Source organism: Aulonocara sp. 'chitande type north' Nkhata Bay, linkage group LG17 (genome assembly GCF_057382095.1).
Source record: "Aulonocara sp. 'chitande type north' Nkhata Bay isolate Kocher_YH1m ecotype deep benthic linkage group LG17, A_spYH_male_GT1.1, whole genome shotgun sequence".
Taxonomy (NCBI): Eukaryota; Metazoa; Chordata; class Actinopteri; order Cichliformes; family Cichlidae; genus Aulonocara; species Aulonocara sp. 'chitande type north' Nkhata Bay.
In genome coordinates, this window is record NC_141360.1 from 20557393 (window position 1) to 20576503 (window position 19111).

At 44.8% G+C, this 19111-nt stretch overlaps 1 protein-coding gene across 2 annotated transcripts in view; it reads right to left on the reverse strand.

Moving 5' to 3' along the window:
- The window catches only part of LOC147310011 (thyrotropin-releasing hormone-degrading ectoenzyme-like), a 287532-nt gene that overhangs the window by 258592 nt on the left and 9829 nt on the right, over nt 1-19111 (reverse strand). For both annotated transcript variants that reach the window (XM_086270080.1, XM_086270081.1), the window contains exon 2: nt 6513-6757. In XM_086270080.1, the coding sequence (XP_086126206.1) occupies nt 6513-6757 (245 nt within the window). The remainder of the gene's footprint in view (nt 1-6512; nt 6758-19111) is intronic.

Consider the following 19111-nt stretch of genomic DNA (forward strand, 5'->3'; position numbering starts at 1 on the left):
CCCAGGCAATAGAACAATTCAAAGAATTAATAAAAAGCCCCAAATTACCCTGACATTCATGTCCATGATGAGTGGATAGGAACTGTCGAACTGCTGCTAAAGGACATTGTGTACCCGTGCGTGAGAAAAAGGCAACATGTGTCAAAACAGCATTAAACACCATAGAATGAGAAGTTATGGTGCTGAGAGAGCGTACTGTAGCATATACTTAAGTATTCAGAGCAGTCTGAAGGCTGAGGCATTTGAACAAAAGTGATTACTTTTACATGTTGAACTAATTGTTTCAAAGTTTAACCACATTTAATATGAACATTCAACAATGTGACACAGCATATGGCAAAATAAGGAAAAACACATGACTGTGGAAAGCCTTTAAAAATACTTAACACTATAGATGAATATGGTAATGATGATGCAACCACTTGAAAGCACCAAAAAAGGTAACAAAGCACTTAACTACACAAAATGTTAACTTCGGAGCTTGTGTAAAGTAAAGCTAAAAAAAGATTCTAGCAATGTGTTTAAAGTTGATGTTAAATTATAAATTGTGTCAGGGCAGCCATGAAAGATGCCCCGGGAAAGAAAACTAGTGCAGTGAATGTGGCACCACTCTGGTCCAGTTTCCTATACATTAGCTGAGTATTGATGTGTCAGTTTTTATCCTGATGCGACGTCATGCTTCATGTGAGCAGCAGGCGTCGGGTCATCTCTGCAGACGGGTGGAATCGGGCCGAATTAAAAAATGCCTTCACTGGGAGACGACAGTAACTGCAACATCAAAACTCATCTTTACATCATTTGCATAAAGATCAGTACTAAGCTAGAACAGTGATACTGTGTGTGTGTGTGTGTGTGTGTGTGTGTGTGTGTGTGTGTGCACGCTAATTAATTCACCCACTCCCAGCATTTTAAGCGTTTAAGCCAAGCCTGGGGTTTATAGTAACTCTGGATATTAAGCAAATCTCATAGTGAAGTGTGTGTGTGTTTCTGTTTGTGTGTGTGTTTCTGTTTGTGTGTGTGTTTCTGTTTGTGTGTGTGTGTTAGCATTAGCTGCATTGCTGTATCAAGCTAATCCTTAAGATAACAGTGAGCTTTGTGCACGCACACATGAACACACACTTCTGAGCAGACTATCACTTGGACCGTCCCTGAACACCGGTATTGTGTTTATCTGACGTTCTGAAGCTCTGCTCAGAACACAGTTACTGTTTTTAAATAATAACCAGCTGTGGTTTCTTTACCATGTGTCTTACTGCTTTGCTGGTTAGTCATCAGATTAACATATTTAATGAGCTCACGCTGGCACCTTTATAGGATGGCAGTTATATGCACTCTCATAGTACCATGCGTCTCAGTTCCACAAATAATCTACGCCTGGCTTTATATTTATTGCATTACCTTTAGTATTGTCATGCTCTCACACAGACTTTCTCTTTTGTGTGACGTTTAAGGAATTAGGTTAGTGCACAAAGTCGACTGTAACCGGGTTTCTGGCAGCTGGAGCAGTAAGCTTTAACTAACAGGTTGCTGTGCTGTGATCGAGCTCTGTTAGTATGCCAGCTGCCGTATTGATTCAGAATTGATCCAAACAGCAGCTGCCAGCGAATAGTGGACCACGGGTGGTGGAAACACTGAGACCAAGTCTGACTGGTGGTGGATTTTGGCTCAGCGTGTGCTAAAAATACTAAAAAGTTCCCTCAGAGACTCCTCTGGTCACTTCAGATGTCAAAAAGTTGGCATGTTAATCAATTCATTGTGAACTTGATGAAAAACCAATTAAAACTGCAGTTTTATACCATTGTTCTATCGAAACACGGCAGAGGAAGTCAATGAAGAAAACAAAGCTTCAACTGATGTGAGTGTGTTTGAAATTCTACTGATATTTTGTTATTTTGCAGTTTTTGATGCCTAAAAGCTCTTAAATTAGGAAATGAGCAAAATTTTCTAATGTATGAAAGCAATAAATTATAAAATTATGTGTGTGTTTATGGATTTGTCTCATTTATATAACCATCACTTGAAGTGACATTAGCCAGCTTTTAGTTTTTAATGTTACAATAAATGTCCATATGGTTAATGGACTGTAACACTTATCCAACGTATTCCCATGGAGGTCAAGGACAGAGCAGGAAATCAAAATATCAGTGAAGACTCAGAAACCTGAGCCACTGGTCCTCCTTCCATAGAAGTGAAGACGAATTTAGATTTCTGGATGTGAAAATCAATGTTATACATCTCTTTGCACAGATTCATGAATCCATGAATCCATAACTGTCATGAACATTTGAATTCCACGTCAGAGGGATGAGTTTAAAATACCTTCGTGTTTTTGTGTTTAAAGCACCGAACAGCAGCCGCTGTCCTGCTCTGCTCATCGATCTGTCAGAATCATTACTCTTAGACTCAGCTCGTGTTGTGTCACAATAGCGGATAGTTTCCTGTCTGCAAAACAGACGGCCATTCACAGTTGCCTGGATGGATCAAATAACAGCACCTCAATGAGTGCAGTAATGCATGTCATTACAACTCATTTCACAAATTTGGACTGACTTTCAATGAGCAATCAGGCATCTTCAAACAGTTTTGGAATCCAGCGTCTCATTTGTGAAGATACTCTGGTTTAACTCATCGGGCTTATTTAGGCAACACTCACAGTCCAATGAGGCCGTCCATGTAAAATAATCAGTTTCTTCAGACAGGCAGCTTTCTGCTCACCACCAAACATTTTAATCTGCTGCCTTTTTGTAAATCTGACCACACAGCAGGAAAAATAAAAGTACTAGTGGATGAACAAATCCAGATGTAGGATTTGCTTGATTTAGGCCACCAACATGTCCTCCACCTCTGATTCTGTTGCTCTTTACACTCAGTACTCATTTATATTCATCTCAAGTCAACAATAATCGAGCTGTTCCACTAATAATGTCATGGTCCTGGGTCATTTTGGCCCAGCGTTTTGTGTTTCCTTGAAGTTCATTTTTGTGCTTTGTGTTTATTCTGATTTTGTATTGGTTTAGGGTTGAACCTGTAGTTTGGTGTGTGTATTCAGCCCTACCTGTGTCTGTCCTTGGTGCTCTGTTCATGTCCCCGTGTTGTGTTGTAAATCAGTCTGTGTGTTCCTGCTTTACTTTGAAGGCTCATGTTCTGGATTTCCAATTCTATTTTGAAGGTCTGTGTCTGTTGTCATTGTGTTCAGCTTGTGTCCTCCGGTCCTCATGTGTATTAGGTTCAGCTGTTCTTCCCTCCTGTGTGTGATTACCTGATTACCTTGTGTGTGTATATTTAGTGGGTGTCGGTCTGTGTTCATTGTCGGCTCGTCTGCGTTCTATGGTGTTCCTGTCTCTGCGTCTCTCTGCCCCGCACCCCTTTTGTATGGTCTCAGGTTTGTCATTTAGTTCTCCCAGTTTAGGTTTCTTCAGTTGTTTTGTCATGCCTCACTGCCTGTTTCTGCCATTGTCACTTTGTAAATAAACATCACTCGTATCATCAGTCACTGCTGCATTTTGGGTCCTCCCTTTCCTCCACACCACACGGCTCACTCCGCCAGCCGTGACAAATAAAGCTTAAAAGCTTTAAAGAAGACATACATGTAGCCTTGGTAAACTAAATGTTGAGATTTCATCTTTTATTTTTTTGTTTACAAAACACTTTTTTAAATTATTTTCATTGATCATGTTCCTCTAAATAATGATGGAGTTATTTTAAGCTTTCTTAAGTCAGTATAATTTTGGCCCAGAGCACGCTTCATAACGAGTGTTTCTGTTATTTTGTCAGCTCATGTCTCAGATGATAGACTGGATCCAGCTCTCTAAATATTGCACAAGGTTGTATTAATATAATATTACATTTGCTGCATCATTTCCTTTATGTCCCAAACAAGCAAATATAATAAAAAAAATCACCATGATTACTAATGATAGTTTTATACGGATGCTCAGCAGCATTTTGCTCATTAGTGGAAACACTTTTTATCCAAACAGAAATCACAAGCCTCTGTGACAAGTGGAGAAATCACCAGGTGTAAATACCTGGTTATTGTTGGTTAATACAACACAGCAACTTGAAATGGAATTAAATTTTCTATATCTGCATGTGCATCATTAGGCAAAGCTATAAGCTAACTGTCTCAAATATTGTAGAGCTTGAATACATAAATGCAGGTTCTGGTACAAAAACATCAAGTTAATTAGCTGAAATCACTGATATTATCTGCATAAAAGCTTAAATGGAGAATACAACTCCTGACATTTTCCATGACCAGCTACAGTGGAGGTCAGCAAACTTCAAAGGAGCCGTTATTGAGTAATTTTTGATCCCAGAAAAATCTGTATGATGTTGAAACACATGTTTGAGCTTTAGAATAAAGGTGCTGCAGCCTGTAGCATATTAAAATTACAGGTAAGTGTAAATCGTTAAAATCTTTTAGAAAATGGGACTAATGGGTCATGTTTTTATAGCAAAAATATCATGATTTTGTTGTATTCATAATTAAAGCAACAAAAGAATGATTTATTAAAAATGGTTTTTCATTGACAAGAAAACAGACCAAGCATGGATTAGGGCTGGACAATATGTAAAAATTTTCCAACCGACAATCGTCAGTCTAATAATCGACGATGGGCGATACATTCGCGCATGCGCAGACTTTTTGATGGGCAGATCAATGTAATCATGCACGGACTGATTACACAGAATTTCAAACATGGACGACCTAATGTCCCAAAAAATTAGGGCTGTCAGCATTATACAGATACAGGCTGCTTTGCACATCTCTAGCATTGACAGAGACATTTCAGGGATTTAGACTCGGTCTGCACTCCAGATGGGTTAATTGTTAATCATGTTAGTCATGATGACAGCGCATTAATGCTGACAGCACTAAAAAATATATATAAAGCTGCCAATTTCGGATGAAAGAGATAAACCTAAAGATGTAACCAAAGCGGTCTGTCGCTTGTGCAGATGTATAGTGCGAGCAAGTACTCAAACACGACTAACTTGCATGAGCATGTACATGTCCACCATCCAGCTGAGTATGCTAGGCTATCAGCAGCTTCTGCAGCTCCATCAAGCATTTGGGCGCACTCTGAAGAGGGTGCATTTGCTCGCAGATGAAAAAGGGTGTTGTTAAAGCAGCACTATTATTTGGACTTTTGACTGCTTCTATTAGCTCCATCGTTATTAGCAATCTTACTCATGGGAAAATAAGTAAATAAATCGCCCTTGTAAAAACAATCAGGCTCAGCCTATCGTCAGTAGTCGATATATTCATCCAATCGCCCAACCCTAGCGTGGATTCAAAGGGTCTGTGTGTATGCTTAGATTTGAATCTGTAGCCATGCAGACCGGTGTCCTGCCTTTAATGGGTCACCCCTGACTTCTGTCAGTGGAGCAGAGCTGACGCTCCTCCTTCAGACATTGGCTGAAAAGAAAACTCTAACCTGAGACCACACAAGTTCATCGCTGGTGTATTTTCAAAATTAACATCGATGGGCTCATCTGACCCGCTGCTCTCACCGTCGCTCATCTTAAATGGTCAGATTGAAGACCCTGCCTAAATGCTTGTTACACTTAAGTCTTAATAAGTGATTTAAGCGCATGAAAATCCATGCGTTGAACTCTGAGCCATTCAGACTCTCTAAGCAGCTTAATTTTAGCCAATGCAGTTCATTATAATAGACCCACATGTCTGAGACAGGTCTTCAGAATCAGGTCAGAGTGCCCCAAAATCATCACAGTTAGCTTCTTTGTCAGATATTCCTCCTTGAACATGGCAATCATTCTAGATTTGCTTTATGTCCTCTTCATAAAATAATGTTGATCACTGTGTATTATGTTACCATTAGCAAGTCTAAATATATAACACAGAATAGAGAATTCATCATTTCCTATAATGACTCTCTTTATCACACAGTTTTATCGTATTCATGCTGCACTGGTCTATGTGGCAGCTCTCTTGCTCATGGAGCCAATCAGAATTGAGTAGTATAAAAGTGAGGAATGAGTTAATTATGTCTCATCACTGGCTAAAGCTCTTCTCAGGCAGAGTCCTTATGTGGTAATGTCTTTACTCTGTCCAATCACAGCTGAGCTCAATGTTTTTCCAAACAATTAACCACAAGTTTGTGTTTTTCACAATACGTTGAAAAGACGTTGGAATCCAGTACACACACACACACACACACACACACACATACACACACATATTCGTGCATGAAATAATAAATGTATCAGCACACAGTCTGTTTCCCATCTGCACCATGGGGAAGAAATCTGATGTGGAAACTGCAGCAGAGGCTTATGGGAAATTCATAAGGAGTTTTATATGTACGCCCGTGTGAGTGTGTGTGTGTGTGTGTTTGAGACAAGTGGAACACACACAAAGACATGCACACACAGGCGTATGGCATGTGGAGTGTGAGTTAATCAATGTCGTGAATGTGAAGCTTTGACCTTTTCAAGCTGAACCACCTGCTGGTATAGGAAAAGTGTGTGTTTCCGTGTGTGTGTACCGTCTCTCTCTCTGCATTGTGTATGAGCTCCTGAAGAAGCCCAGCAGCTCGTCCTCGATGGCAGCATCAAAGCTCACGTTTAGCCGGTAAACCCTCATCGGCTTCATCTCGCGGTGCAGCGCCACCACGTACATCTGATTGGCTGGGAAGGGGAAGTGTCGGTGGATACGCATGACTCCGCCCCCGGGCCTGTTGGAAGGACGACCTCCAACACCGCCCTCAGCAGTAACTGTCACCCGGTCCACCTGATGGATGGAAGAGAAAATAGGATAAAGACATCCACACACCAACTGTGTCTCCACAATAAGACTCATCTACAAGTGCAGACCAGAAGAGTGAAATATGTTTGGATATGCTATAATCAGATTTCCTGTTTTATTATCATTAAATAAATAAAATCTTGGTAGCGATAATAGCAAATCACCCAGAAACGCAGTAATCCATCAACAAATTGAGTTAAGGAGAAGCCTTACAGCAAGGAAACATGAATGCGAACAGCGCAGGATTTAAACATTTAAAAGCTTCAGGATATTTAAAATTCATTTTGATGAGTGACACTCGATGTTAACAGCAAATCTGCAAAGAAACTCTGCAGGGGTTGTTTAATAGGATGCACGTGTACACGCGTACTCGTGCATCCTAAACTCCTCAAACTCAGACACACGCTCACTCACATCCAGAGCACCTCTGAAAGCTGCTGACTTCCTGTTGCTGCTCATGTTTATGTCATTTCCCGCCTGAAACATGACAGCAGTGGTTGATTTCTGAGGTGGATTAAAGCAAACAGCAGCTGATCCTACAGGTAAGTGTGTGGGAAATGTCTGACCTAGGGCTGTGTGATATGAACAAAATCTCATATCCCGATATAAGAATTCTATCGTCCCGATAACGATATAAATCACAAAAATGTAACATTTTCTGTAAATTCTGTGAATCTCAGGCAGCTCAACTTGTGGGAAGTGTTTCCAGCTGCGCGTCATGTAGCTGGAGTCGAGTGTTTTAACTGATGCATGAAACTATACATTTTTAGGCATAAGTTGTAACGGCCGCCGTTTTCTTTGTAAGTATTTATTACACGGCGTGCTGCGGGGAAAAGCCTGTTCTAACGTTTGAGTTTAAGGTTTATTTTTTAACACCTGGCGGCTCTTTTTTACTTCTCATCCATAAATAATCTGCTCTTTCACGTGATTTCATTTATTTTGAAAAGTCTCAACAGGATCTTGAGCTTTGTTGTGAAAGGTTTATGTGGAACATAAACAAGCGATGCTGTTACCGTCGTTGTTGCTAACCACAACGCATAAAAACAGGCGCTTGTCCGTCCATATGGTGGTTATATTAAATATAAGAGAAAGAGAGAACTTTAAGAAATTAATATAGCCACTACAGTGACCATCAAAACGGTGAAAAAATATTACCGTAAACAGTTTTGCGGCACCACGAAACAAATGACAGCGTAAAATGAAACGATACTTTTTTATATCGTCATCAGATATATATCGTTATATCGAACAGCCCTAGTCTGACCTTTTCAGAAAGAAAGTGAGAAGCAGCTCTTCCAAAAGGTGGTGACTTTAAAATCAAGACTTTACCTGAAAGCAGTCTGCAAATAAGTTATTCAGTGTTCAAAAGAGAGGAGGAAAAAGAAGACGAGTCGACTACCAAAGGTAGAACATAGTTCAAACCTGAGCTCAGTCTAGTGGGTGAGGTTAAACACGGGCTATTTAGATATTATGTACGTAACTAACTGAATTTCCTGGAGGAACCTAAATGAGGGATTAATAAAGTTCTATCTATTTATCTATTTAAGAGCTAAATATAATGGTCAATCACATTCCTCGATAATCAAATTGCATTTTAAATGTTTCTAAAGGATGAGTCACCGTGTATAATGTACACACATATTAGTTGATGATACAGTCACACTTCACCAGTGTTGGGAAGGTTACTTTTAAAATGTATTCCACTACAGATTACAGAATACATGCCCCAAAATGTATTTTGTAACGTACTCCGTTACGTTACTCAATGGGAGTAACATGTTCTGAACACTTAATATATTATCATGCTTTTTACAACCACATGAAGGTACTATTGCTGTGTGATTTATTACTCGTACTCAGTGTTGGTCAAGTTACTTGAAAAAAGTAATCAGTAACTAATTACTGATTACTTCCCCAAAAAAGTAATCCCGTTACTTTACTGATTACTTATTTTCAAAAGTAATTAATTACTTAGTTACTTAGTTACTTTTTAAAAACACGATTTACAACCTAAAGAGGTGATAAGGCGATAGATCTTTCAGCCCAATTCTACTTTTTCTACATAATCCATCATACAAAATGTAATCAAATGGAAAAATCTCTTTTTTTAAACTTGTTTTATCAGTTTTAATCTTTTAACTTTATGCATCAAGCAAAAATGTAATTATATGCAACATTCTCTGAGTTGAATAAATTAGTTTAACATTTAAACCTATTTTCTGCACATTCCAGCACATAAAATAAAATATTTTTTTTGTTTACACTCACTCTTTCAAATAGATGCAAGTAAAACACAGCAGAACATAAATAAAGTGAAAGACTCAGCGGTCCTGTTGCTCTATTTTCACCTATTAAGCAGCACTGCGGTAGGCGGAGGTTTACCCTGGTGCAGGTGTGCCGTGGTCAGTTGAAGAATCCGCGACTTTCTCTGTGAGTTTCCCATTACCTCGTTGCGCACTCGGTGCTTGCTCAGAAGTTTAGGGGTTTTTTTCGCTGTAAAAAGAAGTTTTCTTCCCACGCACAACGGACGCTAATGTTTTTGTCACTTTTTATGGAATCAAACTCAAAGTAAGGTCAGTACTTCCACGCTTTAAACGCTTGGCAACAATAACAGGAATGCAACCAGCTAGTGACCCTTTGACTTGATCCCCTTGTTGCAAAGAGATCTGCTGGGTTGTGCTCATCAGCACAGACTCAGTTTGATTGCAGCATGTTGGCAATCTGTCTGCATTTCTAAGTAAGACAACAATTATTTGCAAAACTTCAGTAATCTCTATGAGAGTGTGTACAAAAGGCCCCGTAGTTATGGGTTTATTCTGTTCAGTTGTTAGTTCACCTGTAGTTTTTAGAGTGGCCAGTAGAGGTCACCCCACCGCTTTGTATGAGAGACTATGTCCAGGGAGAGACGTGGGCAAAGCACCTGAGCTTTTCTGCTCCAGATTACTGGCAGAGAATTGGTTATCCCGTGAGAAGTGTGCGTTAATGAGCAACGTAAGTTGGTGATGTGTGAGGATGTGATAATAAGATGTGTTTGGGACTGTAACCAAGGTTAGGGGGGAAATGACTATGTTTCTGTCTGTGCCGCTAGCGGGTGCTAAGCTAAGCTAAGCTAAGCTAACTTTCCTGCCGTGTGGTTGGGTATAGCTGTGTACCTGGTTAGCTCTCTCAGGGGGTCTATGTGTGAGTCGTGAGTAATATATGGCCTATGGTATTAAAGGGGATGTTAGTTTATTTCCCGCCTGTGTTTATGTTGATGTACTCTGGAGATATTGTTGTGAACACTTTAGTAATGTAGCATTTTCTTTCTGTTCCGTTCAGAGACCACACACACACACACACACCCATGCCCACGCACCTAAACCTGTATGCAATACCTGCTCCTCTGACAATCCCTGTTACCTTCAACTGTGTGAAGTCAATACAAGAGTCTGCACTATCCTCGGTGTCTTCATTGTCTCCCTTCTGAACATTCATCCGGGCCTTGAGCAGTGTTCTGGCCGACACTCCAGGGAGTGGTAGCTGCAAACCTGAACTAGCACCTTACAGTCCTTCCAGTACAAGCTATCTACCCAACATTAATGGTCCTTCGAGCCGGATGTAAGCTGCTTCTACCCTAAAAAGATGGATGATATTCAGAACTTCTCAGCTCTTGGTGCGCGCCCACGGCGTAATGTACGTCGTCCCCTCCGCTATGTAGCTTATGAGACTGACTTCCCCGGGCTTGGTGCAGGTTACCAGGAGGAAAGTGAGACAGGAGGCGACAACCATTCTTCCCACCATCCTCCGTCTGACCCCTCTGATGACGGCTCACACGGCCATGTCACACCATTGAGAGCAGAGTTAGAAGATATACAGCGTGAAAGGTTCCTGTTCCAGCAGTCGCATGACGAGATGAGAGCCGGGCTGGATAATTTCCAGGCCCTTCATGCTAGTTTGCTGCAGTTGCTGGACCGTGCAGAGAGTCTGCAGCTCAGTCCACCGCCCAGAGCCCCTGCTGTTCATCTCCAGCCACCCCCTGCTGAAGAGGAAGAGGACTGGCCTCCACCACCTCCTCCTGTTGTGTTCAAGGAGGAGTCTGTCTCCAGCCAGGGTCCAGTTGCGGACCGCATCGATACGATGCTGAAAGAGCTCCAGGATCTGAAGAGGGAGTCTATGGCTGCACAGGAGAGTCAGATCATCCCCCCACATGAATCTAGGCCAGGTTTCACTTCTCCTCAGCCAAGGATCACCTACCCTCCAGCGCCGCCTCCGAGAGCACACCCCCCTCCATTGCAACCACTGCCAACTCCATCCCCGTCCTCATCTACTCCTTTCTTGACCTACAGGGGGCCTCGTCCAAGCATTCCCAAGCTCTCACGCCGTGATCCTGGGGAATTTGCTCGTCTAAAGATGGCGCTAGAGAACTTATTTCCCCCGGAGAGTTCAGAGCTTTTCAGGTACCAAGTCTTGTTAGATCATCTACACCTGGAGGAAGCAAAGTTGATAGCGGACGCTTACCTCCATTCTGCCACGCCCTTCAGTGACACTATGAACGCTCTTAACGACAGGCTTGGGCAGCCCCACCAGCTTGCCCTGAGAAGAATTGCTGCTGTCATGGACTCACCTGACATCCGCCGAGGGGATGCAGCCGCATTTGAGCGATTCTCTCTCCACATCCAGTCGCTCGTGGGCATGCTGAAGACTTTAGGCCCTGATGGGGAGGTCGAACTCCAGTGTGGCTCCCATGTGGCTCGACTCCTTAGTAAGCTTCCTTCAGAGCAAAGAGCTGATTTCCGTCGGTGCATGTACAACCATTCTGGTCAGGCTTACACCCTGGATGACCTGGCTACCTGGTTAAAGTACGAATCCTGGTGTCAGGACTATGACGGCTTGCCCACTCCAGCGATCACCAGAGAGAAGCCTGATGTCAGACCAAGCAGACGCTCTGTTGCGGTTCTTCACAGTGGAGAGAGCTCACCCAGGTCACTAGGTACCACTCCAAACAAAGCTAGGCAGCAACCCTACTGCGCCTTTTGCGATAACCGTGCCCATCACCTGAGTCAGTGTCAGGAGGTCATCAAGCTGAGTCGCGAACAACTCACAGACTGGATAAAGACTAACAAGAGGTGCTGGCGTTGCGCACGCTCCCATCAGGCAGCACAGTGTACCCTCAAGAAACCCTGCAGCCTGTGTCAGGGTCGTCATCTGCAGGTCCTTCATGACGTGAATTCGAAGTTCTTAAAGCCACATGGCTCAGTGTCTGCTCCCCCACGAGAAGGTGAGAATCCTACGGGCGTCCTGTACCTCGATCGTCCTACAGAGAGCGGCCAAGTCCTGTTAAAGGTTGTCCCAGTCATCCTTCACCATAATGGCAAGACTTTGAGCACTCACGCAGTTTTGGATGATGGGTCAGAGAGGACTATGCTGCTACCCACCGCTGCCCAGAAGCTTGACCTTCAAGGCATCCCAGAGACACTTCCATTGCGCACTATCAGGCAAGATGTGCAAACTCTGCAAGGATCATGTGTCTCATTCGAGATCTCCCCTGGTGGCAAACCTAAGCTGAAGTACAAAGTCCGCAACGCCTTCACCACCACCCGTATCGACCTAGCCGAGCACAGCTACCCAGTGGAGTCCTTGCAGCGGAAGTATAGACACCTCCGAGGCCTGCCTCTCCAGTCCTTCAAGAAGGTCAAACCTCTCCTTCTGATTGGCAGTGACCACCCACAGCTCATCACTCCAACTGAAGCTGTCCGTCTTGGTCCACCAGGTGGTCCCGCCGCTATGTGCACCAGGTTAGGATGGACACTACAGGGTCCCTCCAGCCTTATAGGTTCCTCTTCGCTGCCACAACAGTGCCTCTTCACGACTGCCCTTCCTCCCCAGGTGAGTGAGCTACTCAAACATGTAGAGAAGTTATGGCAGGTAGATGTTGTCCCGGTGCCAGAAGGCAAGGTGGTTACCCGTTCAAGAGAAGATAACTATGCAGTTAGCCTGCTAGAGCAGAAGACAGTTCGTGTAGATGTCGAGGGCATCCAACGCTATGCCACCCCCCTCCTTCGCCGCGAGAACATGCCACACCTTAAAGCTAGCCCTAACGCTGTCGTTCCCAGTTTGAGAAGTGTGGAGAGAAGGCTCCAGAAAGATCCAGAACGAGCTAAGATCTACCGGGCGGAGATAGAGAAGTTGGTCCAGGCCGGTTCGGTGGTTAAGGTGTCCCCCTCTGAGGTTGCTCAAGCAGATGAGTCATGGTACATCCCTCACCACCTTGTTAGCCACAATGGCAAAGATCGCCTTGTGTTTAACTGTTCGTTCCAGTTCCAAGGCCAAGCCCTCAACGAACATCTTCTACCTGGGCCCACCCTGAGCGCATCGCTCCTTGGTGTCCTCCTTCGCTTTCGAGAGCATGCCGTAGCCATCAGTGGTGACATTAAAGGTATGTTCCACCAGATTCGCCTTCTTCCCGAAGATCGTTCCCTCCTGCAGTTTGTGTGGCGGGATCTACACCCCGAGGAACCGGTGGCCGTTTATGAATGGCAGGTCCTCCCCTTCGGTACAACTTGCAGCCCATGCTGTGCAACCTTTGCTCTGCAGCGCCACGCCAGGGACCACACGGAAGGAGATGATCCGCTACGTCACTCTGTGGGACAGTGCTTCTATGTTGATAACCTTCTCCAGAGCGTGCCGACCCCTGAAGAAGCCCGGGACCTAGTGGACAGGCTAAGAGCCCTCCTGTCTTCTGCTGGATTTGTCCTTCGCCAGTGGGCCAGTAATGAACCCAGCACCATTGGCCACCTACCTGAAGACCTCAGATCCACAAGTGCAGAACTTTGGCTCACTCAAGACAAATCAGACACCTCTGAGCCAACTCTGGGCCTTAGCTGGCACTTCCCCACGGACACCTTGGGTTACAGACACCGCAAAATCAGTTATGGCGCCCCCACTATGCGGAATATTTATAAGGTTCTCGCAAGCCAATACGACCCACTGGGCTTTATCCTACCGTACACCACCCGAGCCAAGATGCTGGTGAGGCGCCTTTGGGATCAACAGAGGGGATGGGATGACCCGCAGCTTCCGCCAGAACTACTCCAGCAGTGGAAAACCTGGGAAGAGGAATTGCCGTTCCTTGCACAAGTCCTGCTTCCTCGCCCGTATCTCCCAAAGCACATCACGGAGTCAGTTAGTGAGAGAGAGATTCACATATTCTGTGATGCGTCAGAGCAGGCTTATGGCGCAGTGGCCTACATGAGAACAGTGACAGGTGATGGCAGCTCACATCTAGCCTTCCTGATGGCTCGCTCCCGTGTTGTCCCTAAACGCATTCTCTCCATGCCTAGACTTGAGCTGTGTGGTGCCCTCTCCGGAGCTCATCTTTCCCGTCTCATTAGAAATGAGCTCACTCTGGACATAAAGAGGATAGTGCTGTGGTCTGACTCCACAACTGTACTCACCTGGTTGAGGTCCCAGTCATGCCACTTCAAGGTCTTCGTCGGCACCCGCGTGGCAGAGATCCAGGAATTCACTCACTCGCACACCTGGCGCTATGTGGACTCAGCCCAGAACCCCGCAGATGATATAACCCGGGGGAAGTCCCTTCTCGAGCTGACCAGACCCAATAGATGGAGTCAAGGGCCTCCTTTCCTGCTCCTAGGTCCAGAACAGTGGCCTCCAGAGCCAAGTGGCACCCTGGCTGAGCCTCCAGGCCCATCTGAGCTCCGTAAAGAGACCTTTTGTGGATTTTCTACCACCTTTGACCCCGCCACTTCGAACTTCAGCAAATATGACACCTGGACACAGCTGCTGGAAGCGGCTATTACGCAGTTGCATGGGGCGGCCAAAGGCGGTGGAACTTCATCGGCTTATGACTATGTTCGAGCAGAGATGGATGTCCTGAGAGAAGCTCAACAGGAGAGCTTCCCTGAGGAGTATCGACTCCTTAAGCAGGGGAAATCCATCAGTCGCAGCAGTCGTCTCCTTGCACTATCCCCTGAGTTTGACCACGAGAATGAGGTCATCCGTGTAGGTGGGCGTCTTCGCCGCTCCGAAGATCTCGCCTTTACCAGCTCCCATCCTTTAGTTTTGGATCCGACACATCCAGTCACCCGCCTGTTCATCCAGGATGTCGACAGTCGCCTGCGCCATCCAGGGCCAGAGAGGGTCTTCGCGGAGATTCGGTGCACTCATTGGATCCTGAGAGGCCGGGAAGCAGTTAGGCGTTTTCAAAGGACCTGTCTTGAGTGCCGCAGATGGAGAGCCCGACCGACTGTTCCCAAGATGGCGGACCTGCCAGTTGCGCACCTCCGCCTTTACAAACCTGCCTTTTATTCGACAGGCGTGGACTGTTTTGGACCCTTTGAGGTCAAAATCGGGCGCCGTGTGGAGAAGAGGTGGGGCATCATCTTTAAGTGCCTAACTATCAGAGCGGTCCACCTTGATGTCCTAACCTCCATCGATACGGATGCCTTCCTAATGGCACTTCGCCGTTTCATTGCCAGGAGAGGAACTCCAGCTGAGCTGTACTCAGACCAAGGGACCAACTTCCGTGGGGGATTAAGGGAACTGCAAGCAGCTTTTGCAGCATGACCTCTGACCTGCAGAAGCTCCTGGCTCCCCATAAGATCGTCTTCCACTTCAATCCACCAGCGGCTCCTCATTTCGGGGGAGTGTGGGAGCGGGAGATTAGGTCTGTCAAGACGGCACTCTACACTACAGTAGGATCCCAACCCCTTCAAGAAGAGGTCCTCCACACGGTCCTTGTGGAGGTGGAGGGCATCTTGAACTCCAAACCACTAGGTTATGTCCCGTCTGACATCAGTGATCCTGATCCAGTGACCCCCAACTGCTTTCTGATGGGGCAGCCTGACGGAGCACTTCCTCAAGTGGCTTACCCCAGAGAAGAGCTCCTGAGTCGCCGGAGGTGGAAGCACTCCCAGGTGCTGGCTGACCACTTCTGGTCTCGATTCGTCCGGCTGTACCTTCCAAGCCTGCAGCTTCGGCAGAAATGGCGGTCATCCCCCGCAGATGTCACAGAAGGTTCGGTGGTGATGATCGTAGATCCTCAGCTGCCTCGTGCTTCCTGGCTCGTGGGCTGCATCTCCAAAGTCCACCCCAGTCCCGACGGGCACATCAGGTCTGCTGACATCAAGGTGAAGGACCGGACCTTCACCCGACCTGTGGCGAGGCTGGTGGTGCTGCCTGCCCTCCCGGACGAAGACAAAGGACAATCACCGTGACTTTGTTTGTAAAATTGCCTTTTGTTGTGAGCAAATGTACTTCATACATTTGGGGGCGGCTGTACAAAAGGCCCCGTAGTTATGGGTTTATTCTGTTCAGTTGTTAGTTCACCTGTAGTTTTTAGAGTGGCCAGTAGAGGTCACCCCACCGCTTTGTATGAGAGACTATGTCCAGGGAGAGACGTGGGCAAAGCACCTGAGCTTTTCTGCTCCAGATTACTGGCAGAGAATTGGTTATCCCGTGAGAAGTGTGCGTTAATGAGCAACGTAAGTTGGTGATGTGTGAGGATGTGATAATAAGATGTGTTTGGGACTGTAACCAAGGTTAGGGGGGAAATGATTATGTTTCTGTCTGTGCCGCTAGCGGGTGCTAAGCTAAGCTAAGCTAAGCTAACTTTCCTGCCGTGTGGTTGGGTATAGCTGTGTACCTGGTTAGCTCTCTCAGGGGGTCTACGTGTGAGTCGTGGGTAATATATGGCCTATGGTATTAAAGGGGATGTTAGTTTATTTCCTGCCTGTGTTTATGTTGATGTACTCTGGAGATATTGTTGTGAACACTTTAGTAATGTAGCATTTTCTTTCTGTTCCGTTCAGAGACCACACACACACACACACACACACACACCCATGCCCACGCACCTAAACCTGTATGCAATACCTGCTCCTCTGACAATCCCTGTTACCTTCAACTGTGTGAAGTCAATACAAGAGTCTGCACTATCCTCGGTGTCTTCATTGTCTCCCTTCTGAACATTCATCCGGGCCTTGAGCAGTGTTCTGGCCGACACTCCAGGGAGTGGTAGCTGCAAACCTGAACTAGCACCTTACAGTCCTTCCAGTACAAGCTATCTACCCAACAGAGTGACTGCAATCAATGCAGTTAGAGCTGAACTGTTTGGAGACCGGTTGACTCCCACTAGGCAACCTGGCCAACTTCTTTTCCTCTCATTTCTAAGGTAAACGAGAGGAAATTCATTGTTGACCTCAATAAACATTTTTGCTGGGTTTGTGTTCTCTTTTGACATTTTAACATTTTATGATTCGTGCACGATGTTCTCATTGCACACTGGGAGATCTGATTAAGAGTAAAACACGCCTCCTCGCTCATAAACTAAGATGCTGACAGGCAAACTAAGGGCATCAGAACCTGGAGGTAACATCACAGTAGTTTTGTCCATGTTTATTAGCACAGTCCCAATTTACCCTTTATTATCCACTTTGCTGACATTAATACCAAAGTTATAGAAGAGAAGCCAAAAATCAACTTGATAGATATTCTGTAGTCTGCAAATAAATAAATAATGGCACAGTGAATTATTCCATTTAATTTATCCCCATTAGAGTAATTAAGTGTTGAGCGATGATCAAAACATTGCATAGATCCAGTAAGTCTCACAGCAGGTGTTCAAACCGAGCTGTCCTGAGAGAAAGCACCCTCTGCTGTTCAGGTAGATCAGCGCAGTCAGGCAGCAAACCCAAAACGGTTAAAAACCACAGAAATGCACCAGCTTCAAGCATTTGCAGTTTGTCAGGTGGCATGCATTGCTCAGCAAACCCTGATTTACAGCCAGCTGTTGTTCCGAATGCTGGAGCTGTCGCCATGGTGACGTGACAGGCACCATGTGTACAACAAAGGGTGTATCTGAGAGCAGCTTTGGAGAAAAAAAGTATCATCATCTGAGCGTTTTCACCAAAGTAGTGAGGAAGGAGTGTTGAAAGAAAGAAAGCTCAGCAGATCTCAGAGTGTTTGTTCGCCTGCCAACTTTACCCACATTCATCCATATTTCATTGTGCCGCTCAGGAGTCAAACTGACCAGGTGATGAAGAAACAGACAGTCGGCAGCTGTGGAGAATTAATACTGAAGGAAGAGGAGAGCACCTGTCTCATTAAAGGCCCTGGAAAGCCTCACAGGTGCTCTGACTTTTCCTGGCTGATTAGACCTGCGCCCAGGTTGACGCTGAGTGGGGATTTACTGGTAATTAACTGAAATGTCACTAAACTCAGTGCACTAAAGATGATCATCCAGGCAAACATATAACTTAGAGGGATATGTTAGTCAAGAACTCTCTGTACACACCCACACAGTCCTGTGAAGAGGGCTAATCAGCCACAATAAGTGCAAACACTTCTGTGGGTGTAGCGTGAGAGCATACTTAAAAATAATATCATAAGGTCTGCATATCTGCTGCTCGTGTTAATCAGTTTTTTGTCTGAAGCGATGCAAAGAAAAAAAATTAGGAAGGTAAATTTGAATGTCAAGGAAATGCAAATTGTCTGAGCGTAAGCCAGAATTGTGCATACCTCCCAGAGGAACGAGGAGAGTTTAGGGAAAAGGATTCTCTCGATGAGCAAACTGCTACTCACAGTTCTACCATCACTCACAGCAGCCAAATATGACCAAGGTCCATTCATCAAATGCTGAATTTCACAAAGTCCTGATTTCCCGAAGTATAAAGTGCTTCACCAAGAACATCTGCCATGATTTGTCTGTTCCATTAATGTGGTTCTAATGTTTTAACTAACATGGCACCTTTTTAAAAAACAACAACAACAACAACAATTCTTACCTAAATACCTTAATTGTTTGTTTTCAGGCAGACTGAGGGTAAGACCAGAACTTATCCAAGTGGAACAGCCATCTTGCTGATTGTATTAAAATTGAAGAATGGGAATACTTGCCACCTGACCTAATGAGCCTGCGTATTTATCCATGCATACTGGCTTGTTTGCATACATAATATAACACCATTCATTGGTAAATTTGAACCCTAGCAATATGGCCCCAAAGTGGAATGATTGGTAAATATCCCAAGTTGAAATAAGCTCCACTCATCCTTTGGCATTTAACTTAATTGCCTTCTTATTGCTTCCTTATTTAGTGTTATACAAAGGCTCTTGGCTTTGAAATATCCGTGAGTATTTTTATGTTGTTTTTTTATTACTGGGTGAGGCCCAATTTTCAGACTATGTACAGTATATGGATATCATAAATCAAAATATGAAAATGCACATTAAGAGGTCACACTATTTCAGAGTCCACAGAAATGCAGTGAGTCTCAATGAAGTGTGCAGGGAGCCAGAATGTATAAATCAATAGTAGGGATTGTTATGATTTTTGGAGAT